Source organism: Cydia amplana, chromosome 4, assembly GCF_948474715.1.
Source record: "Cydia amplana chromosome 4, ilCydAmpl1.1, whole genome shotgun sequence".
Classification (NCBI taxonomy): domain Eukaryota; kingdom Metazoa; phylum Arthropoda; class Insecta; order Lepidoptera; family Tortricidae; genus Cydia; species Cydia amplana.
The window spans coordinates 4,430,893-4,458,854 of NC_086072.1; the positions used below are offsets into that span (position 1 = coordinate 4,430,893).

The 27,962-nt window shown below is 37.9% G+C and overlaps 1 protein-coding gene and 1 long non-coding RNA gene across 2 annotated transcripts in view; one reads left to right on the forward strand and one right to left on the reverse strand.

The window, feature by feature from the left end:
- Window positions 1-26,078, forward strand: part of LOC134663121 (uncharacterized) — a 135,111-nt gene extending 109,033 nt beyond the window's left edge. Inside the window, exon 2 of the long non-coding RNA XR_010098122.1 lies at window positions 25,732-26,078. This is a non-coding gene — a long non-coding RNA (uncharacterized LOC134663121). The remainder of the gene's footprint in view (window positions 1-25,731) is intronic.
- On the reverse strand, window positions 8,435-9,223 carry LOC134663052 (alpha-crystallin A chain-like). The gene has a single exon (XM_063519344.1). The coding sequence runs from the start codon at window positions 9,161-9,163 to the stop codon at window positions 8,489-8,491; it is 675 nt and encodes a 224-aa protein (XP_063375414.1). The 5' UTR covers window positions 9,164-9,223; the 3' UTR covers window positions 8,435-8,488.
- Window positions 26,079-27,962: the final 1,884 nt, after the last annotated feature.

Consider the following 27,962-nt stretch of genomic DNA (forward strand, 5'->3'; position numbering starts at 1 on the left):
TGAAATGTCATGCTCGCTCTCTGTTTCTCTACTTGAGATTAATTAAACTCGCTCACTCTCTGAATAAAGGTTTGTTCACAAAGAAGCGGTAAATTAATATGATTTAATTTGTACTGAAATAGTAGTTTAATTAAAATATATAATTGGACCCATGTTGATATAACATTATTTACGCGTACTGTCGTCAAAAATACGTGGTTTAAATCTTTCGGGTTATTAAATCCCGCGGTGTATAAGATGAAATGATGCATTAATAAAACTTTAGTTAACTAACAATATTATATTAAATCATTAACAACTTTGACAGCACGATCTCTTCGCAGGTAGGTGCTCTACAAGGAGTTTATATTACAACATTATTTCCAAGAAATAATCTCTCATTATTAAATTATACAACGGGACTTAATCGCGTATCGTTGTATAATTTAATAATGTGTAAAAATCGTGAAAGTTTAAATCAGTGTAATCTCTCATTGTTACGAAAATGTTGGTAGGGTGGCTTTAGGTTACTTTTCGTTCATATCGTCTTAATACGTCATATCGTGTTAATACACTCAGTATCAATCAACCTGTAAAGATATTGTAGCCTGGCCTTTTCTCGAAAAGTCTTCTAGAAAAATTTACGCTCATGTCGTCTCGGATATGAGTATATTTATTAGTATTGACGACCGGTCTGGCCTAGTGGGTAGTGACCCCGCCTGCTAAGCCGATGGTCCTGGGTTCGAATCCCGGTAAGGGCATTTATTTGTGTGATGAACACTAATATTTGTTCCGGAGTCATGGATGTTTTCTATGTATATAAGTATGTATTTATCTATATAAGTATGTATATCGTCGCCTAGTACCCATAGTACAAGCTTTGCTTAGTTTGGGGCTAGGTTGATCTGTGTAAGATGTCCCCCAATATTTATTTATTTATTTATTTATTTATTTGGTATCAGTGCATTCAGTATAATATCCTGAACACAAATATATGAGATGACAAGCGCGAAAGTGGTGAGGGTAGTTACTGTGATGCAAAGTTTTTACCATTTTTCTTTTAAACATACCATGTGGGGTACCAAATGAAAGGGCCTTGTGAGTAGATCACAAATATATAACATACTGTAACACTTTTACTACTTAATCCAACAAATTATTTGAAAACGTTCAAAAATTTCACAATGAGTTGATTTCCAACTGCTCTAAATTGACTAAGATAACTTGATCCCAAGTTTCCTTGCAATTATACGTAATCGAGGGCCAGGCTCATACTAGTTCTCATGTCGCGATGCGCTATTGCTAACAAAAACTAAGCGTTACGAATTGCTGACATTTGCTTCTTTTAGTTTCTCTACTCAAGCATCGGATGACAGGATCGTTGAAAAGGGACAAACATATCCTTTGACGTTACGTTACTCTTCTCGTGAATTGTCAAATTTTAAAATTCGAAATTAGCTTTGGAATTTGTCCGGGTGGCTATTCGAAGTATAACTTGGTGGACGGTACTTACTAACCAAATAATAAATAATGTTATAAAAGATGTCATTTTATATCATTCGCGCGTGCATTTCACTCGTACTAGATGAAATATGTATTGGTGCGAGCGAGACGGTTGGGCGAATGATAACAAAATGATATCTTTTTGACATCTTAAACAAAGTTTGACTTGGCCTCTGTGGAAGCCTGGAAATACAGCATACTTCATTGACTTTTTATGCTGGAAATTGATTTAATTATTGCGAGAAAAATAAGTATGTAGTCTTCAATAACTTGTACAGTTATGTACTGCCAAAAAACTAGAAGAGTCCATTAATTGTGTAGAACATTATTTGCTGTTTGTTTCCAAAATCATGCTGCTATTCTGCGAATATAGCAGTTCCTCGGGCAGATAAATTAAACATGATCGAAACAAATACCTACTATTAAATTAACCACAATAGTAAACTTTTCTCTCAGTGTGGGATATTCTCGGTCATGGAAAACTTACAAAATTATTGTTTTTTTCATTAAATCTATAATTAATATTATTGTCGGGAGAAATTCTGATCGTGTAGTCGTGTAAGCTTCATAGCCCATTCTTCAAAAAAAATCTAGTTAGAAATTACTGTTTAGGTAGTATAAAATATAAAATAAAATAAATGTTATTTCTCAAAAACGGGAACAGATATAGTTGTTAATTCGCAGACGGGTATTCAATATGATATATAATTCACCCGTGTAGAAACATTTTACTGTGCAATTAATGTAACTTTAACTTTATATTGACTCCACTATTAGTAATTCGGTATTGTTAGATTACAAAGTAATCTGGGCATCGGTAATCAGATTACAAAGTAATTTCGAGTAATCGTGGAACCAGGAATCAATTACGAAATGCCCATCTCCATTTAATATGTCTTTGTCTCACGGAAGTTTTGTTATTAAAATTGCCCATCTCTGCTTGAGAGTGAATGAACATTCGCTCGATTGTCAACGATGATGGCACCTATCAGTTAATCAAACGGTAAATAAGCAGCTGTTAACGTTACCTACTAACGTTAACAATGGTGTATCGATACCTTTGACTTAACGTTAGCTCAAATTGACAGCTGCTAACGTTACCATTTTGTTACCGGTAAAGAGTAGTATAACTAACGGTACCTGGTCTAACGTTAGTTACAACTTAACGTTAAATCTGTCACCTTGTGGTAACGATACCAACTTTTTAACGGTATTTAAAGCCCTGCAGACAGTAGTCTTTTAAGTCTTTTTAACTTTGTGATAAAACAACGCAACTTAATTGTATTTGAAAATATTTAAAGAAAAATACAGTCAGAAATTCGAAATTTTGTTATCTAACCTCTCAATCACTCTTGCATATTCGAGCGATAAAGAGGCAAATAGCTGAGTTTCGATTTTCGCACTTCCCGGTAGGCCCCTTTGTAAACAAACCGCCTTGATGTATCAATGTCAAATTTTTAATTGTCTGTGAAAACTTGTCAAAAAAAAGTTTAAAGAAAAGGCAAAGAGTAGTATAATATATATAGCGCTGGCGGTACACCGAGAAATTCAGTAAAATGCTGCAAATGATGTTAAAGGTATGAAAATCGGTACGAACATTTGAAACAATTTGACCTGAAGCACCAACAAATAAAAAAAACGAGAGGAGTTATGACGTCATCTTTTTTTTTATGGAATTTAAAAAAATATTGTACCTATCGTGTGTGGTATTAAACGAAAGGGCTTTCTGAGCCGATTCCAAAAATATATCACATCATTACATTTCAGTATTTTTTTTTAAATAATACAATAAATAATTTTCAAAACATACCAAGTTTGGGTTTCTCCAGATACAATACCGTTAAAAAATGTTTTGTAAAATATACCTCAAATTTTATACTTAATATCCTCATATCTAATCCTAATAAAGCAATTTTGAAATTATTTACATTTAGGTTTTTTTTTTTTTTTTTTCAGTTTTACAAAGTGTGATTATGAATCTCTCAATTAAATATTTAAAAAGAAAGCATAAAATTAATATATAACGTTTTTTTCAGAAAGTCGCTTATATCTCGGAATCTATAAGTCGTAGTAAAAATTGTCTATGTAAGAATTAAGAAAGAATTAACTGAAAAAACTCACCTTTAACGCCCCCCCTCTCCCGAGTTCTCCACCCCCACTCATTAGAACTTTTTCTTACTTAAAGCTTAGATATTACCAAAGGAACATGCAGTAGTATTTTATGCAACCGTTGTTTAAGAGAGGTCAAAAAAGGCGAGTGGCGTGAGTAAGTAAATTTAATAAAGACGCCACGAGTATTTTTTGAAAGTTAAACAACGTTGCATACAATACTTTTTCTACGACCAAGCGCTTACTTTGAAATGCAATGAAATAATAATAAAAATGGATGATGATGATTGTTTCATGTCCTAATGTGATAGGTTGTTCAGTGGGTGGGACTTTTAAGGGGAACGAAAATTTTATTACTTTTGCGCTACGACGCACGGTTTAGGAGATACAGCCCTGTAAATATTTCTCTTCCTTTTTTTCTTTTTTTGTTTTTTAAATCTTACTTAGGGATTTCTTAAAGGGGAACGAAAATTTGATTATTTTTGCTCTACGACGCACGGTTTGGGAGATACAGCCCTATAAAGATGAAAAAAAAAAATCGTACCAGTAACCAAAACATGTCTATGGTTCACTCGTCTGTCAGAAATGACAATTAAAATTAGGTTGGCAACAATGTATTCCATACAATATTTTTTAAGTGGTGATTACACGAAGTATCGTAAAAGTGCCAAAAAGATACTGCTAACTATAAGATAAGAACTATAGGGGGTTTAAAGGTGTGTGCACGACCCTTTAAATGACAAATAAGAGTACGGGAGTAGAAAAACCAAGTTTCAATACTCTTATTTTACCCGAATGACATTATTACTCGTATTTATTCATTCGGACATAATATTCGGACATTATATTCGGCAGGGCTATTATTACACTTTGTAAAATTGAAAAATTAAAAAAAAAATTAAATGTAAATAATTTCAAAATTGCTTTATTAGGGTTAGATATGAGGATATTACGGATAATTTGAGGTATATTTTACAAAAAAAAATTAACGGTATTGTATCTGGAGAAGCCCAAACTTGGTATGTTTTGAAAACTATTTTTATTATAATTTAAACAAAATGACTGAAATGTAACGATGTGATATATTTTTAGCATTGGCTCAGAAAGCCCTTTCGTTGAATACCACACACGATAGGTTTCTTATTTTTTTTTTCATACAAAAGAAACATAACGTCATAACTCCTCTCGTTTTTTTTTATTTGTTGGCGCTTCGGGTCAAATTGTTTCAAATGTCCTAAAGATCAATCGTACCGATTTTCAGACCTTTAACACCATTTGCAGCATTTTACTGATTTTCGCGGTGTACCGCCAGCGCTAGAAGTCGGCAGCAAAGAGTAGTGTAATATATAGGACAGTCGGCAGTCAACGTTTGTTCCTAATAAATATAACATTGATGAATAAAGACGGTTTCCTTCCGCGAAACCAATTTCGTTATGTGCCACCATTAAATTTCCCTCGGATATGCAAGAGTGATAGAGAAGCAAATACCTATCGCAATTTCCCCCATTCCCCTTTGGATGGTTCTTGTTTGAGTTATAATAATGTCATTGTATGGAGGACTCAACCTTTCCGTTGCATTTTTAAAGTGTTTTTATATCGACATGACACTGGCTAAATGCCAAAAAAAAACCGCTGTCATAGTAACGAAAATAATAAACACGTCAATCGAAATAAACAACGTAATATACAAGAAAAACTGGAAAAATAGTATATGATAAATATGTAAAACATCATTAATTATCGAATTAAAATTACATACAACATTGTGTAAAAAAATTTAGGCAAATTATACAGCCCGATTATACGGGTTACATCTTGAAAAAAAAATGATTATCTTGGAAAGAAGAGTAAATATACATAGGTGAACACAATGGTGAACAAAGGTATAGTAAAATAGGTAGGTAAATAATTCAGGGTTTGCTTGTCTGGTCCACGCATGCTGTACCTACCACGACCACGGCACGGCCGTCTCCTGCTAACTTTTCGCTATAATATTAAAATCATAGGTATTAGACCTATGATTTTACTATTATAGCGAACAAATATTTCATGTTCATGATCTCGAATTTAAGACTTTAGCTTAGATTTATGGCGTGCGGCCTAGCGCGCGTTGCCTCTATGAGGAGCTGTCAAAGCGCTTTATATCTGTATGCTTCTGATGATGCGGATCAGCATTGTTATCCAGCGGGGCAAGCGGTCAGCCTGCAGCCTTTCTGGGCACCCTACCGCACTTGGTAGGTCACTACCACGATTTAGGGCAAATAATTTATTTATAAGTTTTTAATAATATATATCTTATACCTTTAAACGAGCAATTCTTGTATATTTATTTATTTATTTATATATATTTCGGGGATCTCGGGAACGACTCTAACGATTTAGATGAAATTTGCTATATGGGGGTTTTCGGGGGCGCAAAATCGATCTAGCTAGGTTTTATATCTGGGAAAACGCGCATTTTTGAGTTTTTATATGTTTTCGAGCAAAGCTGGGAAGACATTAAGTTTTTAATTTAAGTGTTTTTATCATGTTTCATATTTAAACTTACAGATGTGGACCACCAGCGTGGTTTTCTTATTTCCTGTTACCAACCTGAAACACCATACCTACTTGAATATCAGAAAATAATCTATAGTGAAGAAAATTAAATAAAGTTTAATGCTTAAAAACTTTAATGTTTTATTAAAATTAAACGAAAAAAAATGTGTAAACTGAAATATAGCTGGTCAACCAAATCTTGTCAGTCAAAAAAGGCGCGAAATTTAAATTTTCTATGGGACGATATCCCTTCGCGCCTACAACTACATTTTTCAAATTTGCCGCCTTTTTCTACTGTCAAGTTCTGGTTGACCAAGTATAGATCTAATTTTTTTATTTGTAGTTGAATAACATATATGTATTTAATTTCCTTTAATTAAAAATCATCTCTGTGTAGATACATATTAAACAATAGGTACTTTTAGGTCTTGGTAAGTAATATAGCCAAATACAGTAGGTCTTATGACTATATTACTTACCAGTATTTGGCTACATTACTTACCAAGACCGGAGCCTGACCTGTCAGTCACCAACTATTTTGATGCTCTTTGTAGGTAGCATCAAAATAGTTGGTGACACAAAGTTACCAAGTTACTAAGGTAGGTACCTATATAGTAGGTAGTAGTAGTGCAATATTTAGTCAAAATATTTTGACTAATTTAGATTATTTTTATGCCAAAAAGGTAATACAAGCTATAGCTGGTCAAGCAGATCTTGTCAGTAGAAAAGGCGGCAAATTTGAAAAATGTAGGCGCGAAGCTTGGAGGATACAACTAAACGGAGTAGCCATTAACAGGCTTTCCCCTCTGTCGAAAATAGGCGGCCAACGGTCATACACAATGTATGGACTGACGTTTATCTGACATGGCTATTTTTACGTTACGCATACATTTGACGTTCCCCTCCCCCGCAAAAATCGGCAGACTGTTTTGTACAGAAAATTACAGACATGGCGTCTCCGTTTGATTATATCCTCCAAGGCGCGAAGGGATATCGTCCCATAGAAAATTTGAATTTCGCGCCTTTTTTACTGTCAAGATCTGCTTGACCAGCTATATTCATGTTCCACTTAGAAATAAAATACGGACTTTTCTGAATATATGGTTTACGAAATGTGTTAAGGTACAACTTGTGGTTTGTTAACGTGGATTAGAAATAGGCAGCTTGAGTTGAGAGAGGTGATGAGTAAATTCTTTAATTTTTTTTACAATTTTGAGCGTTTATAAGAGAATGTGTGGAGCAAGCATTATTTGACGTGTAGGTGTGGGTTCAACAAAAAGATCGCTTGTCAATAAGGCATTCTTGCTGTTAAAATTCAATTATTAATAGCCTTTATCGACCATCAGCAATGTAGTCCCTTTTTGATTGATGGAAATTGTCACGTAAGTTCCACTACTCGCCGCCGCATCGCCTACAGCGCATTCGTTGGTCTATCGCTCACAAGATGTCATTAATTCATGTAAACTTACGTACTGAAAAAAAAAAGTTTTACTCTTTGCTATAAATTACCCTTTCGCACGTCAAAAACTCCAAGATGGTGCCGAAGGTCATAGAGAACCAAGTCTACCTTTGGAATCATTACTTGTCAAAATTTGACATTAGCAATCCACAGTTAGGTGACAACCAAACCAAACCATTATAAACCTTAAAGTAATAATAAAACAAAGTTGTTTTTTGTTAAATTATTGTTTGTACCAAATGAACTTCAGCACTTGATGAACTTCAAATGAACTTCAGCTGTTGAATTTCAAATGACGCGAAATCTGACAGTTGTACATGTCGAATAAGGGCCCTGGTCACTGGTCGTAAAATGGAAGATTCAAATCAATATGTCACTCGTAATGTTTTTAGTACGTGCTTGCACTACCTCACGTACATATGTAGTTAAGAATTTTAGTATGCATACAGCATAGATAGCTAATGTAAGTAATGGCTAATGGTATTACTGGTGTTATTTATTTAACGTTATTGTTTTTTTTTCGACCAGTAGTTGCGAATCATTAAATATTCATCTAACACTCAAAACAATAGAACTTGGTTATCGAAAAATCTGGAAAGTCTGAATTGCCCGCACAAAGCAATTAAAATGCGCCACAAAAACCTCGTTAAAAGAAACAATACATGTTCTCCTAAACAAGATGGCACATAATGTATTCCATGACGCTTTTGGACCCAAAAAAGGTTCCGAAACAAACCTCTATTGTTAAAGTACTCGCACCGGCTCATACAGTATGCAGAACCATACGCTACCATTAGGCACACACACGCTCTTGCATATCAACACACAAGAAAACACTGGGTCTTAAAAAAATATTTATTACGATACAAGTAGGTTATATGCTATCTTAGATCTAAATCACTATGGCGCAATCTCGTTACCGAAAGGGATGTTGTTGTCCTTAATAGTGGCATCGTCACGGTCGGAGGGCGTCGTCGGCTCTTTTCGGTCATCTTCAGTCGTCACGGCCGATGGCGTCGTTGGTTCTCTTTCAAGCTTCTCCTTCTGGTAGGGTAGTCCTGTTTCAGTTATTGGGACCTCACGATCTCCCGATTCCTTAGCACGATCAGTGACGAAGCTCAACGGAGCGTTGACTGTTAGGTATCCATCACTGGAGAGCTCAGCGGTCACATCAGCCGCGCTGGAGTTCGATGGCAGAGTGTAAGTGTGGAAGAATTGGCTAGCAAACACATCATGGTCGTCCTGCTTGGCCTCGTGCGATCCCTGGACGAATATGAAATCTCCTTTCGTCTTCACCTTCAAGTCTTCCTTCTTGTAATCCTTAACGTTCACGACGATCTGGAACTTGTCGTCATCAGTGACAACCCTGGGTCCGATATCGGCGAAACTGGGGAAGAGTTTCCAGAGAGGGGCGAAGAGATTTCCGAACATGGGGAAGCTGAACCAGGGGGAGTCTTCGAAGTCATCCTCGGTGATGGTGGTTACCGGTCGTGGGAAGGCGGGTTTGTCGGTGGTGGGTAGGGCAGTCGCTGCCGCTACTAACGCGAAGGCCGCTAATAAGCGTGGAGAGAACATTGTGAACGTGCGTACTCTCTGAGTGTGTGGCAATTACTGAAGAGCGCGCTGGCATCGGAGGCTATATAGAGTGGGGGCAGCAGTGCGTACGCGCCGCCGCCGCAGCCGGAAGAGTAGCTGTCGCGGACGCGCCGCTATGTCCTAACTTAACCTCGCCCAATGTTTTGCCTCTGAGAGGATGTTTAGCTGCCGTGTTTTGGTTTCGGCGTTGAGTGAATCAAACAGGTGTCACATGTCACATGTCTTTAAGGATTCACACAGTTACTGACAATAAGTGTACTGATTGTATTACAAACACGACACATTGTGAAGATGAAAAGTAACAAATGTAGTTGATTTTTTATTCTATTTAATTTGAATAAATATACCACCTAATTAATATGATAAATATTGTTTGACAAATAATACTCATAAAATTTTGGCTACGAAGTATGGTAAATAACTATGTCACAACCATATGCACCAGGATTAAACTATCAAGAACCGGAAATTCAATTATTTATGACAAATTGACTAACAACAGGTGCATGACGCGATGAGTTATCCGTCATTTATTTCTATGATTCTCGCTGTCATAAAACATTAGGTATCTTGTTAACCCCGAGCACTCAATAAGCAGAGTTGGCTGATGGATGTGACGTCCGACTTTCAATCTAAAGGTACCAATGAGTTTTTCGGGACTTATGTACGGAATATCACTCAATATCACTAGCTTTTCGATGAAAGAAAACATCGCGAGGAAACCTGCATACATCTGCGAAGAAATTCAAAGGTGTAGTCCCCACCCGCATTGGGCCATAGCATAATTAAGGCCTGAACCTTTTCGCGCATGAGAGGAAGCCTGCGCCCAGCAGTAGGATTTATACCTACTAGTGGTATATCTATAATGTTCTATTTTTAGTCAATAGGTACAGTACAGTATTCATAACATGAAGCGTGTATCAGCCATAGATGTGCCAATATCTAAAGTAAACTAAACACTGCCTTTCCTTCGACCGTTTGTTATTGAGTATTTGTGGAACAATAGTGGAACTATTGTACGAGTAAGTCCGACTAAAGCCTGGAAACAAAACTATAAATATCAAAACATTCTAATGGACAATGTGTCCTTACCTGACCAAGGGGCCTAGTCAAGGGGACAATCGTAAATAGACAAACGCCAAAAGTAAATAAAAAATGTATCGGGATGACAGATGCTACGAAAAGTCACGTGACTATTTCCATAATTTTTTAAAGTTTCGAATGGAGGTTCCTCTACACGATGGCCCATCATACTGGCCCACTAAGATGGGCCAGCGTGTAAGAGGCTAGTGGTGTCGGATGGCTTATGGCGCGGCGGGATGGCGATGGGATGGCCGCGGTGTCGGTTTTTCGGCCACACATCAAAGGTAGTGCGCCAGCGATGGCGCGTATGCATCTACACGTGTGACGTGGCGCATTCCATCCATAGTGCGTGCTCTCAACCATCGCACGGCCATCGCGCTGGTCCAGCGCTGGGGCATCGCGTAGAGGAGCCATCAAAGATTGTCATCTTGGTCACGGTACTTATGCGTTGAATGTACGTATGTTTTAGTTTCCGGTTAACTTAAGTTACAATTAAATCAAATTAAATAGAATCGTCGTTGTTGTAGAAATACTTAGTCATTATTGTCTAAGCTAGACGAAGAATAAAAATGTACCGTTTCCCTAATTAATTTGCAAACTAAGCATAAGCGAACAATACAATGTATGCACTTGCTGGCTCCTTGTTTACCATTTAAAACGTATTGAACTGAAACACCTGCACAGCTCAGCCAATCACAGAGCCGCAAGCTTACATTTTAACCAATCACAGAGCCACAAACTTATATTTTAACCAATCGCAACGCCGCAAGTTTCCGCATGAGCTATCTTCATTCTGCTAATTACATGCGATGTTTGGCTGTAATTCAATTATTTCTGCTCCGACGGGTATTGATGATGTAGCTCGTTCGCAATATTGCATCGCATTTCCTCATTAAACGTTTAATTAAAAAATCACCGTTATTGTCCTACATTCATGATGACCAGGGGTCGGACAAAAAGTGCGGATGACGTCAAACCACTTATAGGATGATTTTAAATAGTATTTTCATAAACAATTATCACTTATCATTTATCAACCTCTTTATTAAACGATATCGCCACTTGAAATGAGTAAGTACGTTTTTGACTGACACATTGTCAATCAGATGAACAAATTGACTTCGTTATTGTTTAGCTATTGGCAAGGTGCGAAGTCGGTGGAGGGGGAAGTGGCGCTGATCGTCACAAACACAGGTAATCTTATGGAATGTCCGCCATTAGTACTAGTGGCAGCCGCTTGAACTAGTTTTACTCCATAAGATTTAACGTAGAAAGTCCGCCAAAATGAGGGCAGCACCAGTCGTGCACCTAGCGAATTGTATCTTCACGATTATATTTAGCTAAAATTTATATTTACTAATGTATAAGAAAACGCTCTAAAATGTCATCTTTACTCGAATATTGTGGCAAGTTTCGTGAAATTTATTTTATTCACTACATCACCCTACCACCTGTATTATTAATTCCATGGATTTATTTACGATTATTTTGTTACTTCATTAATACTACTTTGTTACTACATGTCACACGGAAGTTTAAATACAAACTCAAACATCATCCTGTGTGCAAGATTACGTCATTTTTACGTCATCCGCACTTTTTGTCCGACCCCTGATGATTACAGGTGTGAAAGTTGCGGATTTTTTTCCGAAAGGTTGGAATAGTTCTCTAGAATGTCACAAGAAATGAAAACTTTATGTTCCGATTTTATTGTGGAAATTTCGAAGTTTTTTTAATGATATAGGAGGCAAACGAGCAGACGGATCACCTGATGGTAAGCGATTACCGCCGCCCATGGACACCCGCACCACTAGAGGGATTGTGTAAATTAATTTTCCGGCAGCACGTCAATATAATACGTTGAAGAATTTTGATTTTCTTTTGTCAATGCATTTAATATGTAAATAAAAAAGCGGCCAAGTGCGAGTCGGACTCGCCCATGAAGGGTTCCGTATTTAGGCGATTTATGACGTATTAAAAAAAAACTACTTGCTAGATCTCGTTCAAACCAATTTTCGGTGGAAGTTTACATGGTAATGTACATCATATATTTTTTTTAGTTTTATCATTCTCTTATTTTAGAAGTTACAGGGGGGGGGACACACATTTTACCACTTTGGAAGTGTCTCTCGCGCAAACTATTCAGTTTAGAAAAAAATGATATTAGAAACCTCAATATCATTTTTGAAGACCTATCCATAGATACCCCACACGTATGGGTTTGATGAAAAAAAAAATTTTGAGTTTCAGTTCGAAGTATGGGGAACCCCAAAAATTTATTGTTTTTTTTCTATTTTTGTATGAAAATCTTAATGCGGTTCACAGAATACATCTACTTACCAAGTTTCAACAGTATAGTTCTTATAGTTTCGGAGAAAAGTGGCTGTGACATACGGACGGACAGACGGACAGACGGACAGACAGACAGACATGACGAATCTATAAGGGTTCCGTTTTTTGCCATTTGGCTACGGAACCCTAAAAAGACCAATATACCTATTTGAGCCAAAATAAATGTGAATGGCCCATGAATGGGCAAAATGGATTCAACGCCCTTAACAAGCTAGTGCGAATAAAAAAAGCGGCCAAGTGCGAGTCGGACTCGCCCATGAAGGGTTCCGTATTTAGGCGATTTATGACGTGTAAAAAAAAACTACTTACTAGATCTCGTTCAAACCAATTTTCGGTGGAAGTTTACATGGTAATGTACATCATATATTTTTTTTAGTATTATCATTCTCTTATTTTAGAAGTTACAGGGGGGGGGACACACATTTTACCACTTTGGAAGTGTCTCTCGCGCAAACTATTCAGTTTAGAAAAAAATGATATTAGAAACCTCAATATCATTTTTGAAGACCTATCCATAGATACCCCACACGTATGGGTTTGATAAAAAAAAAATTTTGAGTTTCAGTTCGAAGTATGGGGAACCCCAAAAATTTATTGTTTTTTTTCTATTTTTGTGTGAAAATCTTAATGCGGTTCACAGAATACATCTACTTACCAAGTTTCAACAGTATAGTTCTTATAGTTTCGGAGAAAAGTGGCTGTGACATACGGACGGACAGACAGACGGACAGACGGACAGACGGACAGACGGACAGACAGACAGACATGACGAATCTATAAGGGTTCCGTTTTTTGCCATTTGGCTACGGAACCCTAAAAAGCGGCCAAGTGCGAGTCGGACTCGCCCATGAAGGGTATTTAGGCGATTTAAGACGTATAAAAAAAAACTACTTACTAGATCTCGTTCAAACCAATTTTCGGTGGAAGTTTACATGGTAATGTACATCATATATTTTTTTTAGTTTTATCATTCTCTTATTTTAGAAGTTACAGGGGGGGGGACACACATTTTACCACTTTGGAAGTGTCTCTCGCGCAAACTATTCAGTTTAGAAAAAAATGATATTAGAAACCTCAATATCATTTTTGAAAACCTATCCATAGATACCCCACACGTATGGGTTTGTTGAAAAAAAAATTTTTGAGTTTCCGTTCGAAGTATGGGGAACCCCAAAAATTTATTGTTTTTTTTTCTATTTTTGTGTGAAAATCTTAATGCGGTTCACAGAATACATCTACTTACCAAGTTTCAACAGTATAGTTCTTATAGTTTCGGAGAAAAGTGGCTGTGACATACGGACGGACAGACAGACGGACAGACGGACAGACAGACAGACATGACGAATCTATAAGGGTTCCGTTTTTTGCCATTTGGCTACGGAACCCTAAAAACATGGCGGCATAAAAACATGGCGCCAAATAAAGTGAAGGATCTACGTAACCAGTCTTTGCCGACCTTGAGCATCTTCTAGAGTCGCTGTATTAGCTTATTTTTGCCGGCAGATGAATCAGTCGTCACTAGTGATGTGCACTTGTTGCGCGATTATTAGATTTAAAATTGTTAGGTACCTATATGTTTTACAAGGGGGCAAAGTTGTTGTTTCAAATGCGTTGAGCGAATTTTTTACGAGCAAGTGTGATAATATACCTATTTTTAGAACGTTGTCTTGTAATGATGTTTAACTCGATTGTACCTACAAAAATTTCACTGTCACACAGTGAAACAAACCCGATGTTTAACAGAGAAAGGACCTCGCTAACGCGCTCCAGTACTTAGAAAATTTATATTAAGTTCAGTAAATCAGTGTAGTCTAAATCCGGACGGTACCAACCTTTTGGCCGCCGGACCTAGTCCGCAAAGACGCTCACTCACACGCCAGAGCAAATTTTAAGTAAACAACTAATAAAAAGTTTAGGGATTGCAAATAGTGATATCGATATTTACAATTTATGGTAAAAATCTTCTCAATTTGGCTTTGTTCTTATCCAACTTTAATTTATTTCGAAAATGCCAAAAATTAACATATTTTTTACACACGACAATGTTAAAAATAAAGGTCTTTATCATTAAAAACAACCACTAAACAATATCGATTCATGACGTAATATCACCGCACTACACTTCTTGTAGTGCCAGAAGTCGTTTATACAAGACAACGGCGCGCATGGACTGTCCGCAGTGCAGACCGACAAGGACTGTTTCCGCGCGGATTAAGTAATAATAGTCTCTAGGTCAACGGCGTAAGCGCTTGTCGGTACGTAAACTTTATAAGCGTAACGTTAGAGCCGCGCATCGTGTGTCGATAATATAAATGTAAGTACCGGAACTGCATTGGGAAAAATTGCACGTGGGTTAATTGAATTGTCAATGAGTGAAGAACAATAATATTGGAAAAGGGTGGGGATCGGAAATGTTCGGGAATGCATGTTTCACATTCCACATGTTCCTTAGATGAGCTTCTCAGTTCCCGTATTACATCCTCCCTACCATGACAACTTTTCGTCAATTTCAAATATATAACATTCTCATAGTTAGGCGACACTGACTATATAGTCCTAGCGTCCGCCTGTACCATTATTGTGCGAAGCGGTCACTGCAGGGTATCACTCCCCACTACACTATCATCTTAAAATGAATCTTTTGTTCTGCAAATAAACCACAAGGACAGATTTACTTGTCTGACTCTACTATCAACAGCTGAAGAAGCTCCCTGAACTTCAGCTATAGTTAATGCCTGTCTCTCTCGTCTCGTTTTACGTATTCTAGTTACTAGTTACCACCAATTGGCATTTAACAAGTGTTCAAATGCTTAAATAAAACCAGATTTGCGATTTGTTATTTATTTTGAATATTTTCATATCGAGTTCACATTCCCATCCCTAGCTGTCTTGTATACAAGACAACGGCGACGAGGAACAAGAAAAACGTTGAAATCTGGAGCAATTTTTTTGAGAGCCTTATTATAAAAGAATGGATTTCTATAGCTGCAATAAATGCAATTTTTTTTAAACAAGGACCTAAAACATGAACATGAGTGTAAAAAAATTTATAATTGATATTTTTTCCACATTTACCGAGTGGTTGAATTTTTGTCTTGTATACAAGACAGCGGCGCCAGTGTATCGTTCTATCGTTGTCTTGTATACATGCCAACGGCGGTCAAAGGGTTAAAGGGCCCACAGATTAACAGTTCGACGGACGATATCAGCCTGTCAGTTGTTAGGAACTGTCACCTTTTGCGTTTAACGGTAATCTGTGGGCCCCTTTAAGAGCAAAAGGGACATTCCAGTCACATCACTATTCGAATCGCTTTCATCGCGATACGTGACTATCTCCTGATGGGCCTGCTGACACGGCATTATGATTGTGCGTGCTGTTTTGATGTACACTCCAGAGTAATCAACATGGGTCACCTTGTATTGAAATGTCGTCAGTAAGTGAACCATTTTAATTGTTATTGAGTGTACTTGGAGCGTTAGCGAATAAAGGGCTGTTAATATATTTTATCAAGAGCCTATTTGAAGTTTACAAATTGGTCTCATTTTGACATCAATGGCAACTCGTGGCTGTGGCTGACAAGCTTCTATTAATTGGCCCTCGTGTATCTACAAGCAGCTTATAATATGGCAGTTATATGCGTAGGTACAGTCGCCATAAAAATATCTGAACACGCACTCTAACGCGTTGACAATAGAGCCGTGGTCAGATATTTGTGAGCATATTGGCCGCTCCGATGTATTTGACAGCGACTGTGCGTCATGTATAATAGCCAATGACTATACCTTATTTACTTTGGATCTGATCCTAATTCAAACCGATATCCGTGATGGCTTTATAATTACCTAGTACTACTCAGAAATAATGCATATTGACTCGTCAAAGTTCAGATTGGTACGAAACTTATGATTACCATCAGAATTACAATCAGAAAGTTATGGACCCTGTGGGCGGGGATTCAAAACTCGACGGCAAACATTTTTGCTGTTCAGGTAGGTTACCAAGCCCTGGCCTCATCCATGGTGAGATCATAGAACTGATTGGACATCTTCAAAATGTGATCCAAAAGAAACATGCTTACCTTTTCGCCGCCATTGACTTGATACGAAGTCAGTACGTTTCGTGCCCCGACTTGATATGTTACACGGGTTGTTTACGTGCAAGTTGTGGCTTGGTTTTGATGACATTTTATTATTTCATTAAAGTGGTGGTGAAAAGGTTAAAGAATTTGAAAATGTTGATGGTAAAATTTAGCTGCGTTGTTGCTTAACCGAACAAGGTACGGCGCGCGAACTCGTATACGATTTTAGTTACATTGCGGATAGGGTTTGAGATCCGGATATCCGGATATCCGAAATATCCGGATATCCGTCACATCTAAGATCCGGATCCAACGTCTCATAGGATCCGGATATTTCGGATCTCACGGATCCGTTAAATATTGCATTGGTCGCGTTATTGGTACGCGATAACGTCATAAAATAAATACAAATATTGCTTAAACTAAACAGTAGTAACAGTAACAGTATTAAAACGAGCTACCTGCATGCCTCCTGACTGGAATAAGGGTAAATATTTGTATGTTTTAAAGTAATTGTTATCAGGTTTTCGCTCAGTCGCCTTTGGGTCGTCTACCTGGAACATCATAAGTGCTTGTGCGTGTTGTTATCAGTGACTTTTTTATGTTATCGTGTCGGTTCCCAGTCTTCTGTTAACATAAATAACATGTGCTTGATGTGCTGCTGAGTAACTAATATTGATATTTTTTTCTCGTTATTAAGAAGCTGTAGCCCAAATTTCTTAATTTCCCGAAACTTTGTAGTAATTTTACATTATTTTGCAGTAATTAACTGGATTTATATAATGGAAGATTGTTGTAATGGGGACTGAATAAATGAGTTAGATACTTTTTCTAAAGCATTTTTCTCAGTCGAACGACAGAAGGTATAGCTATTTTATCAAGGTAAAGGAAGTACGTTTTTTAATAGTATAAATTATATCACACCACACCGGTATAAAATAATATAAGTACAATGTAACTTTTTCTCCATTTTCTATTTTGTGAGCTTATAATGGCAAATTTAAGAAAAAACGCCGAAGTTAAAGCGGTGTTTTTAGGCACCTTTAGAATTAATTCTTCTGAGCAGATATATAGAAATAAATTTGCTTTAATTACTTCATTTTTGGCGTTTTCGGTTACAAATCGACTACGGCCTCCTAAAAAAAATGCATAATATTATTAATAGGAATACCTAATTAAGACTACACTGAATATCTTATTATACATATTTATATCGTTTTGAGATAATAATAATAATTTATTAATAATTGTAATTAACTAAAATATGAACATTTTACATTTTACTAGCTGTTCCTTGTATGTAAGTTGTAAATTTCGTCACCTTTCTTGATACAGATCCGTATTATCCGAATTATCCGGATATCCGGATCCGTCAAATTTTAATATCCGAAATATCCGGATCCGAAAAATTGACGGATCTTGCAAACCCTAATTGCGGACCATTGAGGTGACATCAATACAGCCGACCGATCAAATGACGCAATGCAATGAAACTCGCATGCGAGTTCTCGCACCGTCTAAATGAGCCCTACGGCGTAAACCGGAGACCAAGATTGCACCTTTCCGCTGAGGCAAACAAGCATTCGCAACAGGAATAAGTGCGTAGGAGTCAACAATACAGTCCAGAATACTTAGGAAACATTAATGATGTTCTATATTTTGCGAGAACAGATGACTTGTTGACCAAGTATTATTTCTGTTGCAGGCTAATTGCAATATGGCAGCAAACTGATGTAATTACAAGTGAGGTAATTAGTGTCGCTGTTTTGTTTGCAGCCCCGACAGAGTGTGACGCAGCTAAATTATACGAAAGTTGTACGAGTATACAGGTACAGTAGGCGCTCGGTAAGCAGACACCTGGGAAAAGCTCTTGAGTAGTTGACGGATCTTCTCTAGGGGGTAATCACAAAAGATCCCTATGGGTCGAAGTGTATCCGCAAGGGCCCCCGAAAACAATAAGATAAGATAAAGATAAGCAGACACCTGAAATTTTCTCTTATGCCGGATTTTTGAAACTGCCGGATAAAGCATGACTCACGCTAGATCGGGCCGTGCCCGGGCTGACGCGTTCGACATGTCATTTTCTATGACGGCTGATCGGTGATCACATGGTGCTTTCTATAGAAAACGAGGCTCCGGAAGCTCCGGCCCGGGCACGGCCCGGCTTCGGCTTTGTAAGCTGCCGGATTATCGAGCGGGTCACCTGAGTCGCTAATTGCCGGATTACTGGGAGTGCCAGATTGGCGAGCGCCTAATACTATATCACTATAGTCGCCGCCGCCAGTAAGTTTCTCAGAACTTACATAAAGGAAAACATCTGTATAGATCAGTAAAGAAACAGTGTGTTTTAAGTTTCCAATACGCATTGGCTAGTGTGTAATATCTACATAATGTATATGACACCGTAAGATGGTGAACCCGTTAGTTTATAATCAAACGTAGGTTAGGTTAGGTTAGATTATAATCTCCCTACCGTCAGTTTATAATGTAACTAGCGAGATTATAATATGACGACAATTTTACGGTGACATATACAGCAACGAGTAATGTATAAAGTTAACTATCGTCACTCAAACGGGCTGTACAATTTACTAAAGTTTATTTCGACGTAAACAAAGAAATTGGACATGGAGGAGACAGTAAAAGTTATATAAAACAAGCAACAACGGTTGCACTCCGGGAGTGCAGATAGAAGTGAAAACTTACCTCACTATGTTACCGACGTCCGGTAACACGATACATACGTTTAGCGGAGGTATTCTATTTATTTATTATATATTATTTTTCTCTTTATTTATTTATCTTCTTAGTTTAGGTTTTTTTACAATATGAATATAAAAGTAAAATAAAAAACACTTACAAAACAATAAAAAATACATAAAAACATATTACAAAAAAACCTAACCTAGGGTGCCGCCAGCAGCGGGGCAAGGCCCAAGCTGCCGGTGGTTAGGGCGGCAGAGAGAGGAACCGGCGGACTATCCGCGCCGTGTCCAAGATCACCGCCTTCTGCATCTGACCCTTGATCCAACCACCTAGCGAGAGTCTCTCAAGACTCTTCGCTATTAGAGCGTTCACTGAAACGACTATCGGGACAATGATCGTCGAATCAACATCCCACATGGCGGTTATCTCGTGAGCCAAATCTAGGTACTTACTGGACTTGTCCTTCTCGGCTTTCACGAGATTCTCATCATGGGGGATGGTGATGTCAACGAGCACGGCCTGGCGTTGCGATCGATCTATTATCACAATGTTAGGCTTATTGGCTACAATAGTCCTGTCAGTGATGATAGATCGATCCCAATAGAGCGTGGCACGACCATTCTCGAGAACTGGCGCAGGTGAATACTTGTAGTACGGTACTTCGCGGTCCACAAGGCCGTATAGGAGAGCAGGCTGCTGGTGAATAATCCTGGCTACGAGATTATGTCTGTGCAAGTACTCGCCGTTAGCAAGATGAGAACAACCGGAAATGATATGCCTGAGTGACTCTCCGGGACGGCGGCATGCCCGACAAATGTCGACCGTACCGTCCTTCAGGATATATTTCCGATAGTTGTTCGTCATCATTACTTCGTCCGCAATTGCACAGGCAAAACCCTCGGTTTCTCTGAAGAGATCCCCGAATCGTAACCAGTTCACCGACGCGAGCAGGTCCACATCCGGTCCCGTGAGGGCCTTGTAGAACCGCCCGTGTAGCACCTTACTCTCCCATGCCGTCTTGCGATACGCAGTACTTAATACCACAGGTTTGCGCCAGTTCTCGTTTGCCAAGGAGAGCGGCGTGAGGTTCCTGTCTACTGCCACCACATCACGATGTATCCCACACTCGTTGTTACGGAAATAATTCCTGAGATTGCACACCTCGCGGTTGTGGAGATCCTTGGCGTTTAGGAAGCCTCGGCCACCACATTTCCGTGGGATGTACAGTCTCATAACTGACGAGCGTGGGTGTAGCATGCGATGCGCGGTGAGCAGTGATTGGACCCTCCGATCCAGGGCTTCCAGCTCGGTCTGAGTCCACCTTAGTATGCCAAAGGAGTATGTGAGTAGCGGCATTACCCAGGCGTTGAAGGCGCGCACTTTGTTGCCTCCTGACAAAAGACTGTTAAGAACTTTTGTGAGCCGACTAAAAAAGCGCTCCTTCACCGACCGTCTAATACCCTCGTCCTCAATACCCAACGACTGTGACATACCAAGGTATTTATACGTTTCTGATTCAGAGATAGATCTGAAAGACATTGTCTCAGAAGGTTGTAAATTTGTTGAATTTACAACCCTCCCCCGCTGTACATGCATAACCGCACATTTATCGACACCAAACTCCATGTTGATGGCACTACTGAAGACCGGTGGTTTTCAGTAGCTCCTTCAAGTTTTGGTTATTTGGTGCAAATAATTTGAGGTCATCCATGACATCCATGTACAGAAGGTGAGAAATGACTTCACCCTCTCTCCGAAGCCGGCAACCTAGTCCCAAATACTTCAGCAGGGTGCTGAGGGGATTCAGAGCTAGGCAGAACCATAGGGGACTCAGACTATCACCCTGAAATATTCCTCGCTCAATCCTTATGAAATCCTGCGGGCCAGGGCGGTCATCCCCGCCACCTGGTTGACGAAGGACTGTGGTCCACTGCCTCATTTTTTTTCCTGTTGTTTACCTCTGCTTGTATTTCTGTTTTATTTGTATTGTCTTCTTTTATTGAGGTGTGCAATAAAGAGTATTTGTATTGTATTATTATCATTCACAAATGAGATCACACTTTTTCATTGACATGTTTATTTACATACTGCCATGACAACGTCAAATTATTTGAACATAGGTAAAGAGTCTTAAAGTAAAGTAAAGTAAAGCTTTATTTGCGTTAAATGTGGTTAACAAAAGGTCTTAAATATTACAAATTGCAAAGTATCACACATTTAGCTGAATTGCAGCATGCAAAATATACACCTTATATATATCTATAAAATCTCTTGCAATATGTACACAAGCTTATATACAATTAATATACCTATCTAAGAGTTGAGTGCAAGAAAAACATGAATTTAAATACATTAATAATTTGGCTATTATTAAATCTAAATTTATATAAATGATAGAAATAAAGCAATAATAAATAATATAGTATTTCTTGTAAGCAATTGAGCCATATTGACCACTAATTAATACTAAATGTCAGAATACGTAATGAATATGTCAATTTCTATGAGTTATTTTTATTAAAAAAATCATTTAATGAATAGTACTTAATTTTCTTCAATTAACCATGTCTTAAGATTTATATAAAATTTATGTCCAACTAAACTAGTAATACGAGTAGATTTCGGCACTGTATTATAAATTTTGCTTAGCATATAATAGGAATTATTTTTAAATAGGCTCAAATTTGCTACTGGCATGTTCAAAGGTTTTTGTGTAATTGTTCGCTTATTATTATTGTCTTTAATCAGAAACAGGTCCATGTGTTTTTTTACAAAAGTGCATGCCTCCAGAATGTATAAACATGTGAGCGTTAGAATCCTGTGTTGTTTAAATATAGGTCTACATGAGTCTAAAGGCTTTAATCCGAATATCGCTGTTATGCAGCGCTATTGAGCTATGAAAACCTTCGACATGTCAGTTGAGTTGCCCCACAATACAATTCCATATCTGAGAGCAGAACACACGTATCCGTGATAAACTGACTGGGCAGTTTTATGTGATGTTACAAGTCAAATTTTTTTTACTGCAAATACAAATTTATTAATTTTGTTGCAGACTGCCTTAACTTGCTCTTTCCATTCGCAGTACTCGTCCACATAAAGACCCAAGAAATTTTGAAAAGGAGTCCGCAACATAAATGTCAAATAACGTTGAGTTTTTCTTTATTGATTTAAATGTCATTTAAATTATGAGTGGCCACCTTACGTCCCTTACGGTCACGTGATCGCCTTACGCTGTCTCGAGTTTATAATTTTTTCCCCACCTCAAAAAGTGCCCAGCGCCGCTAAAGAAGTTTTCACTTCAAAAAAATATCACTCAAACGGGCTGGTTTGTACAATCATTTCCATACAATGTCACCTATTGTCTTTTTTAAATATCGTGATTTATAAATCCGTGATTGCCATGCTTCAGTTAAACAGGCGTGATTATATGTAGGTAGAAGTATATTTAAGTGATAGAAGACCACGCCCGCCTACAGGCACGTTTAGTTGCCTTAGAAAACGCAAAAAAGCACGTTCGAAACCCTGACGTAAATGTAATATGTTCACGTCATTCAGGGGCGCCATTTCTTATGGTTATTGACTGATCGTGACTTGGAATTCTTACACATGTTCACATGGTGCCTATGAATGATCGGCCTACTAGCCTAGTCGGTAGTGACTGCATACGAACTGGGGCCCGTTTCACAAAAGCTTGTAACTTGTAATACAAGTGGATGTCACTTATTGACAGCTTTCGTTAGAAAGGGACTTCCACTTTATTTAAAATTAAAACACGGAAATTAAAACACGACCGAAGGGAGTGTTTTTATAAGGCTTCGTCACACAGGCGCGTTTTCCGGGCGCGGCGTGAGCGGGGCGAGCCGCTTTTACATACAAAACGCTCACGCCCCGCCCGGAAAACGCGCCTGTGTGACGAAGCCTTTAGGTAGGAGGTTGTACAGTAGGGCAAACCTTGGCTTATCGGTGATACTTGGTAATTCGGTGATGATGCGTTGTTATCTTACGCTGAGCTTACAATGCTGAAATGTACCTAAGCAATTAAATCGCTGCCAACCCAATTGCAAGCATCAAAACTAACAGCTGCCAACAATTTTATAGCTCGCATTTCCTCATGGTGAGAACTGTGTAAGATTATAACGCAGTATCACCGAATTACCAAGTATCACCGATAAGCCAAGGTTTGCCCTACATATGGCGCTTTGAATTTTCGACATAGTTATAGTAGGTACTTATAGTTACCTTACCTAATGTGCTAATTATCGCACTAGTGTGGTAAAGTAGGACCATATGTACTGTAAAAATAACTAAAACCTAACTCAAAATAACACACATAAACTGAAGAATCTTAACATTGCATTAAGATTAAGATACCTACTGCCGTATTCGAACTTCAAGATATTCACAAGAGACGACACGTACTAGGTCCATTCTAGATACGTTATAGTTTAGATATCAACTAGTTCTCTTTTGCAGCGCAATTCGGGCAACCAATGTCACTTTTACGTTACATAGAGTTACTCGTAGATAGGTATCTATTAGATGTGAATTGGATCTTTAAGTCATATCCTGTGGAAATCGTTCAAGAGTATCTCCAGAATCGCGCAAATGTCAAATTTGACAGGTTAGATTTTAAAAATATCGTTATCGTATCTTGGTGATGTCTAAAAGATATCTAATAGATGTCCATTTCAAAATCCGAATCGGGCCCCTACTTCACTGCGATTGGCGGCGTCAGCGTATCCATATCCACACAACCATCCGACGTCTCCATCGGAAGATTGTCACGTCTGCCGATAAATATCGCGATAACAGTTGACTCACTTATAAGTTGGTCAAACCAATTTGTCAGCAAATATGAACAAAATAAAAACCGGCCAAGTGCTCGGAGGGTTCCGCACCATCAACAAAAAATAGAGCAAAACAAGCAAAAAAACGGTCACCCATCCAAGTATTGACCCCGCCCAACGTTGCTTAATTTCGGTCAAAAATCACGTTTGTTGTATGGGAGCCCCACTTAAATCTTTATTTTATTCTGTTTTTAGTAGTTGTTGTTATAGCGGCAACAGAAATACAACATCTGTGAAAATTTCAACTGTCTAGCTATCACGGTTCGTGAGATACAGCCTGGTGATAGACGGACGGAGGGACGGACGGACGGACGGACGGACGGACGGACGGACAGCGGAGTCTTAGTAATAGGGTCCCGTTTTTACCCTTTGGGTACGGAACCCTAAAAACTATACTCACCCTTTTCTTTTGGGTGCTAGTACTAGTGTAAGACAAAGATAGTATGATTCTCTCTGTATATGTTGGAAATGAGACAGTCCATTGACACACTATATTTACGGTGGCAAGCAAGCGCACGGTAATGGATGATTAGCGGTCATCGTAATCTACGTATATGCTTGTAGTTTCAAACGTAACAAGAGCGCTTTAATACAAAAACATGCTAGTCAATCAGTGCTAACCCGTTATAGCTAGGTACTTACGAGGGGAGGCTGAAATACGTATTTGCGACCTGAGCAAAAAAAATATATATATATGCTACTTTTTTCCCCGGCTCTTTGGCAGTTTAAATATTGCCGCCATTACTAACGATTATTAACGATTAATAATTAACATTTACTTTAATAATCTCTTTCTTTTTTTTCTAAGGCCGCGAACTTTTCAGTCGCCCCTCGTACTTATCAACTGGAAATTGTAGAAATTTTTTGAGTGCGCCACTTCCTACGTAACTGTCACATTTTTGACGTAAAATGCTTAAACATGGTAACAATTAAAATGTGATTTTTTAGTTCCATTTTATTTAATTTCTACTATTTTATGTCGCAGTATAGTTGCGTATTTTTACATGCGTAAATTCGTATTTCAAGGCGAATAACTGCCATCATCTCAGACACAAGGTTTCTCCGTATAAGAAGTCTTAACAACTTTGCGCATTACCAATAAGTATTAGCATTCAGTGTTAGATCACCTAGTATTCATATGAATCATGGCCGACGAGTGACTAATATTGCCGTAACAAGTGCTATTAAGTTTGATAGCCTTCTTATCGGGTCTGGTTTTTCTTTGAAATGAAACAATGATAATATTTTTATTTTTAGGAAATGTGGAAAATATGATATTCGATATTTTTTTGAGTGCTAATCAAATGAGCAAGCGAAATATTTTATAAGTTAATTAAATTCGTGTTGCATGTGCAACTTTTTACCTCAGCAGCTCAAAAAAGGATAGGTACCTTACCCACCTTGATGCTTGAAAACAATGAGCAAAAAAAGCGGCCAAGTGCGAGTCGGACTCGCCCATGAAGGGTTCCGTATTTAGGGGATTTATGACGTATTAAATAAAAACTACTTACTAGATCTCGTTCAAACCAATTTTCGGTGGAAGTTTGCATGGTAATGTACATCATATATTTTTTTTAGTTTTGTCATTCTCTTATTTTAGAAGTTGCAGGGGGGGGGGGGGGCACACATTTTACCACTCTGGAAGTGTCTCTCGCGCAAACTATTCAGTTTAGAAAAAAAATATATTAGAAACCTCAATATCATTTTTGAAGGCCTATCCATAGATACCCCACACGTATGGGTTTGATGAAAAAAATTTTTTTGAGTTTCAGTTCTAAGTATGGGGAACCCCCAAAATTTATTGTTTTATTTTTCTATTTTTGTGTGAAAATCTTAATGCTGTTCACAGAATACATCTACTTACCAAGTTTCAATAGTATAGTTCTTATAGTTTCGGAAAAAAGTGGCTGTGACATACGGACGGACAGACAGACGGACAGACAGACAGACAGACAGACATGACGAATCCATAAGGGTTCCGTTTTTTGCCATTTGGCTACGGAACCCTAAAAACGATTTTATGAAACGACAAGACTACCTAAATGTGAACTCTATTGCACCTCTAGCTTTCTTTAGCCTTCAAGAAAAGAGCGTACTTCCATCTTAAATGCCAGCAACGCATGTACAGTCCCTCTGCTGTTGCAGGTGTCCATGGGCGAAGGTTATCGCTCACCATCAGCCGATTTGTCTGTTCGTTTGCCTCCTAAAAACCAAGATCAAAAGTACTTACTTATACATTGAAATTTAATTCCATGGACGGGACGCCTAATATATGTAACAATAGGAACATTATTTTCCAAGACCAAGTTAATCAGCGCTTCAGGTATCACAATTTTGGTATTAAGCACAAGAAGCCAAGATTCCCTTGTGTATGTATATTAGGAAGTTACTTAATATATTAAATCCGCGGTTTAGCTGCGGTATACCTAAAGAACAAATTGCGTGGGAACTTTTTCAATATAACATTATTAAGTTGCCATGTGGCCGTCAGCTTGCTTTCGCTAAAATATTGGAGGTTGGCGACACGTAATTTTGGAGGATATGTGACATTACATTGTTGAGTTTAATGTCGAGAGAAATACATTCTATCAGATTAAGAATCAGACATTTATTTGCTAAAACATGGTACAAAAGGTCATGCAAATTTAAAAAATAGCTATTTACATGTTTTTTTTCACAAAGACATGCAAATATTTAAAATGGCATGCTTAAATTACTTATTCGTATTCTATTACAAATGTAATATCATTGAGATATTCTTGAAATATGCCTTAGATGCTAAAAAGGTATACAATGCAGTTTTAAATTCTATAATATTTTCTAGTTTTAGGATGCTTAACGGTAAGTTATTAAATATTCGGGGCGTCATACCAAATATGCTTTTAGACATAAAGGCGGTTCTAGATGACGCAGGCTTTTGTATTTTGTAAATTGGTTTATATTACTTTTAACATACACATATAAACAAGAGACTGTCAGTATTTTTAATTCTATAAAGTGAGGTTTACATGAATCCATGGTTGTAATGTTGTAATACCGCATACTGGGGGCCGATTTTTGAAATTCGACCGCTCGCTTTCGTGTTATTTCGTTCAGCAATATCTCCACTACTAGGCATGTAAATTCTATTAATGGAATTGAAAACGAGTGGTCAAGACCACTCGATTCCAAATTTCTATCACTCCTATTTCAAAAATCAGCATTTCGCCGTTTTCCACCGATTTACGAGTGACAAAATCGAGCGATCGAATTTCAAAATCGGCCCCCACATCGTAAACATTTCTTTTGACTCTTGAAATCCGATTCACGATCAGTGGCATTTCCCCAAAACATTTTTCCATACCTTAAAGTAGCCGTTACATGCCGTTACATGGTAGACTGTCAGTATAGCTGATTGGTTAACTTCTTTACCTTATAATAGCGGAAAAAATTAAAAACTGTAAATGTTATAAGCATTTATATTCTGTATCCTAGTTTAGCGACAAACTCTTGTGTTTTCAGCAAGTATGCGTAGTTATATAATATCGATCCAAACGTTAGGTACCTTCTCCACTATCAGTCCTTTTAGTCCCGTGAGTCCCAAACACCACGCATATATGGATTCATGAATATTAGAGTGCTGCTTAATAAAGCGAATTTGCTGGAGAGCACCTGTAATTAGGCCCCAGATAAGCCGGCGGAGTCCCGCATCGAATAAGGGGCAATATA